We start from the raw sequence: 11,688 nt of genomic DNA on the forward strand, positions 1-11,688 counted from the left end.
CCCCCTCAAACTATTTTTTTTCTCTCATTATGTCTTCACCTTCTTCTAACCTCTCTCCACTTAGTAGTAACATTACTATTACAAATCAATACCCACTTCTTGTAAACAATTACTTCACCAAGATTATCCTTGTTTGTTACTTTACTTATATACTTAGAAACCTCTATAATCTTAAACTTACTTAATATCCACTTTGTTGTATAAATGTTTTGTTCTATGACTACTGCAATGTAAATTTTTCTCTACTGATTAATTGCAACTGGAACGTTTCTCCTCGGGTCTCCACTGAAAATGGGCCTTTGGCTCAGTTGGACCAACCCGGTTAACAAATGACAATAAATAAATAAATAAACAAACGTCAAATTTAAAAGCAAAACTCAAGTACTTGTGATATGTTTAAAGCATTTTAAGGATTATCATCTGTGGTGTGCTGTTCATAATCCTTTGACAACCAATCAACGGAATATCATGTGCCTTTTATTGGATTTCACTGAAATAAAATGAACAATTTCATTTGGTTGTTTCAAACAAAATCACCAGATATTGCATCTTTAAAGACATTTACACTTTTCAAACATAAATCCGGCTTCTCTATTTGGAAAAAATAAGTAAACTACAGTCTGCTACTATGTCACCTTTATGACAAACCAATTACTGTTATGGCTTGCCAAAAAACAGGCACATTTACTGATGTCAGCACTAGTTTCTGGACTAAAAGCAATGTGGTTATAAATCAGAAAGAGTCATTTAACTTACCTGTTTTTAACATCCTTCTGACTTTTCCTAGTATTCATTGTTCTAAACAGTAAGCTAACCCTAATGCCACTTGTCTCCAACTTGTTTAACTGTCAAACCTTCTCAAAGCATTCAGCTAAGTAGCTAAATATGTGTGGTGTCAGCAAATAAACACTGACATGGCAAAACTAGCAGCATGGCTTTAAACAGTATAGCCTTAACCTTTACATATTACAAACTAATGACCAAACAGTACCCTTTCAATTTATTCAACACTCAATCCCATATAAAAAGTGAAGTAAAAATGTCCATTTAGTAATACATTGAGCATGAAATAATTTTTGTCTTCATAACCCACACACTTCAAAGTTTATGATACTTAAATAACAGTGTCATGCCAGCAGCACCAATGTGCACTTATGGAGCTAATAAACTGCTGCTCAAAATGTAAGCATCCTAAAAACATCTGGGATAAATTACAGTATGCACCTTTAGTAATCCTACTGAGAATGTGTTCTGTTGTTTGTCAAAATGTCAGACTCAACAAAAAATAAGTATTAAACAACATAGCTCGCTAAGCATTATTTCCTAAAGCAACAAGGTAATGAACTGAATAAATACATTAATGAGATTTTAACAAAAAAATTCCCATTTTTCATGGAATTATAGGAAATGAAGGAAAATTAATAAATAAATGTTGTACTGATCGTATTTCCATTTCTATATCCAAGTCAGTTATGCGCTACTACTTTTTTCTGATCAGCTCCTCTCAATAAATGATCAATTACTGATTTACTTATTTCGTACAAAATAACAGTACTTCTTATGTAGATTTGGGAGGTTTATTAAGTGAATGCATTCAAAGATTCTCTAATAAAAAACAAAAAGAATCTACATGCATTTTCATTGCTCACTGTCTCACTGCTTTCCAAAGTGCTTGACACATGCTGTGTATAACAATTAGTTACTAGATGAGTATCTGCCATGCTCATCATTTATAGTGACTAGAAAAGAGGCGAAACTGAATACATTCAAGTGTCTAAATTTTCCCTAATATGGCAATTTTGTTTTGTTATGTTTTTTTTTTTCAATAAAAAAAAGGAATTATCAGAGTTAGGTGGTTGCCTACTCAAAAGAAAATAAAATAGAGTCAGCTGCATTCCATGCTGAAAAGGAAGAAATGTCTCACTATGGCTGTAACATGACCCCTGAGAAAAAAGTGCTTAAAACAATCCCAACAGTAATCATACTCCTATGCAAACAAACAACTGTGAAGAAGTATGCATTACTTTGCTGTACCATTTTCCATAGGTCCATTATTGCAAACAGTGACCATGCCAATGCTGGAGGCATTTATGGAGTCATAATCACTAGGTGTACTTGCAACTGAAGAAAGACTAGCAAGAAAAGAGTGTACTTTTTTGGCATATGCATCCCTAATGTTAACATACGGTACTTCAGCACAGGGATCATTATGATCCTCATTATTCCGGTCCACTTCCAAAGCTTTCTGTCTGTGGTAGTATTTGGAAAATTTATTGAAAATGATGGTAATTGGCAGGGCCACAACCAGTATACCACAGAGTATGCAGAGGCTGCCAATTAGTTTCCCACATAAGGTAACAGGGAGTGTGTCCCCATACCCAACAGTTGTCATACTGATTGTAGCCCACCACCAACATACAGGGATGTTATGTAAAAAGGAATCATCTTCATCCTTTTCCACAGAGAAAACAAGAACAGAAAATATGGAAATTCCAACAGCCAAGAATAAAAGTAAAAGGCCAACTTCATGGTAACTATGTCTTAAAGTGGCCCCTAAGGAACGAAGTCCAACGGAGTGTCGTGCGAGCTTAAGGATGCGAAATATCCTCATAAGGCGCAGAATTTGAACTACTTTTCCAACATTCTCCAAGTCTTCACTTTCTTCATCCATGCTGTCCACTGTGTCTGCAGCTAAAGTTGCATAAAATGGAATAATAGAAACAAAATCAATGATGTTCAAAGGGTTTTTGAAAAACCTTTTGGGAGAGGGAGCCGCGGCAAGTCGCAGTGCAAATTCAGCACTGAACCAAGAAATGCACACAACCTCGATTACTGCTAGTACAGGGTCCTCAACCTGCTTTTCATTGACATCAAATTTATGGAACTCAGGCATGCTGTGAACACACATGGCCACGATTGAAGTTAACACAACACACAAACAGCAGATAGCAAACAGTTTTGCTGAACATGAATAAGCAGGGTTTTCAAGCCGAATCCACACCTTTTTTCTAATATCAGCTAACCATGTTCCATCAAACTTCTCTAAATCTTTGTTAAAGGCTGACATCTCTTCAAAGGATGAGTCTGTGCTTACAGTACTTGTTTGCTCCCAAGCCTTGTCTACAACATCGTCTTTTCTTTCCTGATATCTGTTAGTACAGCAAGAGTCAATAAATAGCTCATTGATCCCCCAGTATTCAATTTCCTGACTGAAAGAGAAAACACACAGTTCCTCCATTACATGAAGCTTTCCAGTGTAGTAAAAATTTAAAACGTACCGGAACAAACAAGGATTCCTGTCAAAATAGTACTCCTTGTCGGCTACATTGTAATCATCACACAGTTCAAGAATAGCTTCTTCAGAGTGGCAACTGATCAGTTTCCCAAGTCTTGTGTGGGGAAATTTGAGCAGAGTGTTTTGATCCACACTTTGCTTAAAACCTCCAACATTCAGATTTACAAGTTCTTCCTCCTCTTTCTCAGACTCACAAAAGATCCGTCTGCAAACCATACTGATATAGGAGATCGTCTTTCTTCCAAAAGTCCAAACAGAGGACTATGGTGCACCTGAAATACAAATAATAAGACTGTTATACTTATTTCTTCTACTGGTTATTATTACTAATTATTATTATTATTATTATTATTACTATTATCATTAATGCCATCAATCTCCTCACTGTTAATCATTCTCATATTACTGCTGTGCATTGCAGTTTACTGTTATACTACTACATCTTTGAACATTATGAAACTGTTCCATCATTTTGTTGTCTTCTCCCAAGTTTGGTTTTCACTTTTAAACCATCCATTTGCTTTCAGATTTATGTTTTAAACATTATTGAATCCATCATAAGATGAATTTTCTGGGCACAGTGAGACTGCATGGTTGACAACATTTAAATACATAAATAACCAAATTCATTAAGGTTTAGATAATGGCACAATTCTCACCTGGCTAATAACATGTCAGTAGTGCTATAAATGCCTAAATTCACAAATTGTGTGGAATCCCTTAATGAGTTTATTACCAGTAGATAATATCTGAAGATGCTCTTGCAGAATGATTCATTACTAAAATAACTTGCTATACTGCCTGAAAGTTAAAGCCATGTCAGTAAAGTTTTTTTTCTGACTCAGCTTCAAAGGGGAACATTGTGAGAACCTAGAGTCAGGTGACTAGACGAAGTCATTCTGCCAGCCCTCTTGGAAATTATATTTTAGATAATACAAAAAGAGAAATCTCAGACTACTGAGTATTCTGTTTTGGGGAACCTCACTAGAAAGAACCTCACCCACAGCATCTTGCCTTGCGGTAGTAAGTAACTTAACTAGGGAACTGTATAATTCTCTTAGATTCAGTCAGAAATATAGTGAAGCTTAGTTTAGCTATTGTTTTTCTTCATTTGTCTGAGTCTGTCCATCAATGTTCTTTTCAATATCCCCTGTGATCTGAACTCTGTGGTTTACTGTGAATACATATTCACTATTTTCATGTACTTTTATTATTTATAATTAAATATATTTAAAAATGTTATTGTGGCTGATCCTTGTAGAAAGTATTTAACCTTTGAAAGTACTTATATTTACTTGGTGGCACTGTGTGACCACTCCAGAAGGCCTAGCTATCTTGGTGAACTACTACCATTTGTATTTGTATTAATATTATGCAGTATAATTTGAGATACCCTTTTAAGAGCCTTATAGTAACTTTCTGGTGGCAGTGATAACTACCTTATAGTCTGGGCAAAGTTGGTAGAGTGGGTAATCTGTGCCAGTCTTTCCTAGGTGTGTGTGTGTATGAAAAAATTAAATCTTAAAGAGTGTGTGTGTCAGCTACTTGGGGCAGGGACATGAGACACTGGGTTCACAGACAGGATGCTGGAGAACCTGGCTTGGACACTCAACTGAGGACCTAATCCTACAGCTGTACCAGTGGGGAGTCTTCCTGGGGATCTGGACAGAAACAGATATAGAAACACTCCTCCTTCAAGGTGGGACTATGATTTGCTGGCCATGGTCTTTAGATATTATTTAATATTACTGTATAGACCTCATAAATCCTGGTCTCAAATCCTCTGCAGACACAAGTTTTGAGAATTCATGTACCCAACACATGATTTTTCTGCAAATGTTCCTTTTATCTAGGCATACCTTCTTTCTCTTCTAACATCAAAGACAGCACAGCCAACATACATTCTGATAACTTTAGTTTCATTTCAACCACGCCTCTCAGAAGCACAGCATAACACCAGTGGACATACTAATGAAGCCGAAGTCATCAGCTTTACTAGCATCAGTTATACAGACGGTAAGATCAACCACCAACCAGTGATCTGTAAAGTAGTGCATTCCAAAGCTTTCAATATTATTGCGTGCCCCACACTGAAGGGTCCAAATGGAGAGATGACAAATCAGCAAGCAAAGGAGAATAATACTGCTGGAATTGAATTCATCCTCAACTCTTGGTGAGCACTATCACAAGGTGTACCCTGTTTTTCACAAAAAAGACACTTTGTGTATATATATATATATATATATATATATATATATATATATATATATATATATACATATATATATACACACACACACACATAAACAGATAGATATAAACTGTACTTTATACAGCAAATATCATGGACAGAAATAGGTTAAAAAATAAAAAAGATAGCTGGGTGCATACGACCCAGGATAAAAGTGCCCAATCTTGGTAGGTGCACTGGTGCCAGGACTAGAAAAAAAAACAACAGTGTAGAATCCTCAAAACACAGAAACATTCCTACAGTGGGGTTAGGCCAGGCTCAGGGGGAGGATGGTTCCCCTTTCATAGAAGGAAGCAACAGTCCACAAAAATAACAGAAACTGATAGGCTAAAAAAGAGCCATAAAGATGATAGAGTGGATTATTGAGGATAAAAAAGAAATTATGTGCTGTTATTACTATGCAAGAACCCCAGAATTTCCCGACAGAAGATATCCAAAAAGATTAACAGAGAAATTAGAGGAAAGAAAAATACTTGCACACGAGAAACTGTCAGAAGTTTCAAATAAAAAATTATGTTCATTAATACAACAGATATATAAAAAACATTATATAGACCAAGAAATCTTGGGCCATTTGGAAAAAGAAGCAAATGAGGAAGTGTGAAAATATAAATAACAAAATCTAGAGATTTTTGAAGGGTTTAAAAAAGAAATATAGACATGGGAAAGAGATATCCGATATGGTACCATATTTATGCGAAGGACAAAGACACATTAATCAATATAAAAAGTAGCCCCAAAGATATTTGAAGAGAAATACAGGCAAAGGCTTCCAGATATGGAAAATTTCACAATACAAAAAATAACATCCCAAAGAGGGAATGCAGAACATAAGATTAGTAAAGTAGAAGTTAAAAAATTAGATGCTGAAGTTATGGAATATCTGCAAAGTGAAGGATTTAGTGCAGAAAGTCTAACACAGGTTATATCACAGCATGATGAAACAATGACTCCTCCAAGTAAGGAGAAACAGGAGGAGCAGGAAACATCTGAAGAAGAAATATGGACATGGGAAAGAAAAAGATGTTTAATATGGTGCAATATGTATGCAAAGAAGAAAGCAAACTTAATCAATACAAAAACAGCAGCACCAAAGATATTTGAAGGGAAATACAGGCAAAGGCATCCAGATATGGACAATTTTGCAATACAAAAAATAAGAAAACAAAGAGGAAAAGCAGAAAAGAAGATTAGCAAAGGAGAAGTTAAAGAAATAGAAACTGAGGCAATTACCTGTGACGTGAAAGATTTACTGTAGAAAATCTAACTCTGATAACATCACAGCAAGATAGGGTAATGGCTCCCCAAATTAAGGAGAAACCAGTGTAGTGGGAAACACCTGACCAGTTGCCATATGACGATATTTTGGAGCCTTCCATAGGAAAGCAGTACAAAAGTTCAGTTGGAGTTACACAGCAACAGAAGTAACATGAAACTGTGGCAACGCTGACACAATTTTGTGAAGTGATACACCAGTCAGTTCCCATATGAAAGAGCAATGGATGACACAGGATGACACTGAAGTGAATGTGGCACAGGAAGATGCTCTGGAACTTTTGAATGCCCACAGGAAATGGGGAACAAAGAATGTGCCCTCAGTTTAGAAGAAAATTATCTAACAGAAGAGTTGCTTGATTTAATATGTCAAAAAAACCCCAAAAATTTGAAGTTTGATAAAACAAATGAACACAGTAATTAAGACTCCTCATAGAAATTCATGTGATATAACAGAAGAAAATAGGATATGTTACGCACAGCTAAATTAATAACAGATAAAGTCTTACCACAAAAACACAGGACAGAAAGGGAAGGAAGGGGAGAAATCAAATGCCATCATGGAAGTATCAAACAGAGAAAACTATAAAGCAATTAAGACAAGAAGTGTCACTGTGAGAAGAGTAGAAAAGAGGTAAAAGATCAACAAAAATACTCAGAAAGATAGATGTGATAAAAGCAATGCGCAGTATCAGACCTGATCAGGATCTATTGTGTACTATCGGAAATAATAAATTAAAAATATCAGCACAGGCAGAAAAACGTAGAAGATATGCATATAAATATAAAGGAAAAATACAAAATAAGCAATTTATTGATGACCCAAAAAAACTGTTATAGAGAACTGGGAAATAATGCAAAAGGAATTGAAACACCACCAAAAAAAGAAGAAGAAATAGATACATTCTGGCTAAAAGTATTAACATCTTTACATGAAGATTTAGCCATGAGTATGAACCACTTATATGGGCACCCTGAACAGACACCAGTCTTGTTAACAACAGGAAATCAGTGCTCCTGCTTAAGATCGAACCTGCAAGTTGTCCTAAAAACTATAGACCAATAACTTGCCTTCTGTTGACATACAAACTATACACTGGAATTGATGCTGACAGAGTTTATAGTCAGTTGGAAGAAAATTCAATAATGGCAATAGAACAAAAGGGTAACAAAATAAAGTCATATGGAGCAAAGGATCATTTGATGTTAAATAATGTCATAATGGAGACCTGTAAAAAGAGGAAGAATCTAAGTATAGCATGCATAGATTACAAAAAGGCATTTGTCAGTATTCTACACTTGTGGATAAAAAAGTGCATAAAAATGTATAAGATACATCCTACACTGATTGATTACATAACAGTGACCATGAAACAGTGGCAAACCACTTTGCAGTTAAGCTATGATAAAGGAAAAAACATTATTCCAGGGATAAAAATTTAAAGGGGGAAATTCTAGGGTGACTCTTTGTCACGCTGCTCTTTTGTCTTGCCCTTAATCCATTAAACTCCCTACTTAAAAGATTAGGTCATGGCTATAATTTGGCTCCTAAAAAACAATAAAGTGTAAAAACTTCTCATCTTCTTTTTTGTGAATGATTTAAAACAGTATAGTTCATTAGAAAAGAAACTAAAAGCACAACTGCAAGTGGTCAAAACTTTTTCAGATGATATAAGAATGTCATTTGGGCTTGACAAATGTGCAAAAGTAACCTTTAAATCAGGAAAGCTGCAGCACAAAGAAAATATCAGACTGGGACAGGAATGTGGTATAAAAGAACTTGAGCAAGACAAAGTGTATAAATATTTGGGAGGTGATGAAGAACAATAAAACATGAACAAATGTGAATAAAACTTAGCAAGGAATATCTTAGAAAACTAACCCCAGGATTCAATAAAGTCCATGTACACTCCGTGTAGTGCCTACACATAATATATCAGTGTACATGGCCATGGTTCTCCCTCAGCAGTGCACCACACATATTAATTATGGTGCTCCTAAAGAAGGTCACAGCAACACAGATATTGATTCCATGTAAGACTGACAACACACCCACATATCTTTCAGCCCATTAACCTTGACTTAAGGTCTACAAAACATTTTATTTCAGTAAACTCTATTTATTCAATTTTTATTTACATTTATGTGCCTGTTTGCATGATGCAGCATGCTATTTAGCTATGCTTAGCTTTCCGTACCCATACATCAGACATCTGCTAGACATCTAAAACTAGAAACCGGATGCATTCAATTTAAAATATATATATTTTTATGTGCTTGTTTGTGCAATGCACCATGTCATTTAGCTATGCTTAGCACTGTGCAACCATACATCAGACATGTGCCAAACATCTAAAAATAGAAATTGGATGCGTTCAATTTCTAATTTTTTTTTATTTCTATGTGCTTGTTTGCATGATGCACCACATTATTTGGCTATGCATAGAGCTGCATATGTATGCATTAGACATCCACTAGACAGCTAAAAATGGAAACCAGATGAATTTAATTGTTGTAGTTCTGTAGTGCTTACCAATGCGCAAACCTATGCAGTGAAGCTGACAGGCACCTTCGCAGTATATCTGAAGATGGCTAAGTTCTCTTCACTAGCCCAGTGGCTAGATAGGTTGAGTCATGACCCGGGTTCAAGTTCTGGGCAGTAATGCCATTTACATTTAGTGCTGTGAAACTGTGTCAGGTGACTGAAACATTGGTTCTCTGGGGGTGACAATCCAAATTCAGCTAAAAATCTTTTCAAGTGCACAATTGCTGTTGAAGAAATGGATAGCGATGGTTCTTTCCTACACCCTTCCTGCACATACCTACCTGCCTTTCACTATGTTTTTCCCCCTGCTTGTACCCCATTTCACCAATATCCTATCTCCCCAAGTTTTCTTTTCTTTAAAGAATGTTTGCACTATGCTACCCTAAGCACAGCATTGCTAAACTATGCTAAATGGCGGTGTATTACTTCATGTATTTGAAAGCATAATAATCATGTTCAAAAAGTACACATGCTCTATTCTGAAACCAGTACCATTTCACTTGATGAGCAGTGCATCAACCCACCAACCCACACAATGAGTTAATTAGCACATGTGTTTGAAGCAAAACATAGCAATTGTCATTTTATCATCACTGAGTGTGTTTACATGATGCTGTGCAGTGTGCCACATTGTGCAAATCTGCTAAAAGAGTAATGGAAAAATAGGAGTTTAACTGGGACTCTGGTAGAGAAATACATCACTATAAAGCCATGCTCGTAATACTAGATGTAAGTGAGGTATGTAACAGCAGGTAATTGTGCAATTATATCTACAACATGTAAAAATACAGCTGCTATAAGAGAGACTCTGTAGCTCAATCTGTTAAATGCTTTGAAATAACTCATTTTTGGTCCACATGATCCTGGGTTCAAATACAGCTGTATCTAGCATTTAAAATACATGTATGTGTACATCAACATTATAAATCGTGATATGTATGACTGTCTCATCACCTATTTACCAACCCAAACCAGTACAGATGTAATGTCTGATAATGAATAATGGAAGTCAAATGCCTACAGATTGGACCAGATTTTAACTATTCTTCTTACAACACTAGAAAGTGCAAAGAATGTCAGGCCATGCATTAGCATGAATTCCCAATGAATTTTGAAGTATGTAATTCAAATGTGGCCCAGTAATATCAGACTGCAGCACACAATGATTTGCTAGTGATATTACAGACAACCACAGCTGCACAAGGAAAATACATATATAGAGGTTGTGCTAGAAGCAAGGGTTGCCAGCATACATGTTCCAGATGACTACCATAACATAACATATGACTTGGCAGTTGTCCATCTGGTTGATACAATGGTTAATGTACCCCTTACCTTGTTCTAGGACACAATGAGCTTGTTGCCTTTTACTCTGTTAATGATATTATTGGCTAACATACTTACCTTAAACACACAGCTTAATTTCCAGTGGGATGGGTTCCCTCAATCTGCTCTGGCTGTACACCAAGGCTGCCACAGGTCCGACAATTACTTTTAAGTGTTGTTGACCTGCACAGTCTTCAGCCTCACTGTCTATGCCTATTGCCTGCAGCAACAGCAACAGCTTCAACCTGTAGCACACACATCTGTGCATAAAAAGTAGCGGCTACAAACATTCTCTCTGTGCTGATGTAGTATCTTTACCCCAGCAATTTCCACCCCAACATATGAGAAAGGGGATGGAATCAACATTGAGACCTTATATCTTGTTGACTAGTTGCATGGGAATGACTGATTATACTGCAAAATGGGAATGACTGATTATACTGCAAATCAGCTGTGTAGGCTGCATGTAGCATTTCTGAACCACAGATTGGTTCAGAGGCAATCACCTGCTAATGAGGGCCATCTTAAAAAGCCAAACTTTTAGCTAGGGGAACTATTGTGTAAGAGAGTTAGTTTCTATGGTTAACTCATTGACATGGTACTAATATAGCAGTATCTTTCAACAGAGGAGTATTGTTCTCCATCAGTTATGTAACCATTTTGTTTCCAACATGGTGCATATCTTTGAATATACTTGGGGGAATGGGGATGACATCAGTAAGTCTTCCTTAGAACTGTACTGATGACATGTCATTGATCTCCAGCTGTGTTACACCTACAGAGGATGCAGAGCACAACAAGTCTTTAATGCTGTATGTTAACTAGGTGCACAGGTCTCATGGATACTTCCTTTGATAGCAGTTGTAATAGTACACTATTTGGTTGGCTCTGTTGTTTTTTTACATATTATATGGGGAGGGGGTTCCTGCTATAGGGCACACTACAATGGACTCCTTTGTTGGGTATGTACTCATGCATGAGTATCTGTCATAGCAC

General features: G+C 36.3%; 1 protein-coding gene across 1 annotated transcript; it reads right to left on the reverse strand.

Annotated features, from left to right (window-relative positions):
- Window positions 1–1,563: 1,563 nt before the first annotated feature.
- On the reverse strand, window positions 1,564–3,562 carry KCNS3 (potassium voltage-gated channel modifier subfamily S member 3). Its single transcript, XM_044065069.1, has one exon. It carries the CDS (start codon window positions 3,509–3,511, stop codon window positions 2,021–2,023), a length of 1,491 nt encoding a protein of 496 aa, XP_043921004.1. The 5' UTR covers window positions 3,512–3,562; the 3' UTR covers window positions 1,564–2,020.
- Between the last annotated feature and the right edge of the window lie 8,126 nt (window positions 3,563–11,688).

The sequence above is a fragment of the Protopterus annectens genome, chromosome 1.part0 (genome assembly GCF_019279795.1).
Source record: "Protopterus annectens isolate FY-2018-M chromosome 1.part0, PAN1.0, whole genome shotgun sequence".
NCBI classification, from domain to species: domain Eukaryota; kingdom Metazoa; phylum Chordata; order Ceratodontiformes; family Protopteridae; genus Protopterus; species Protopterus annectens.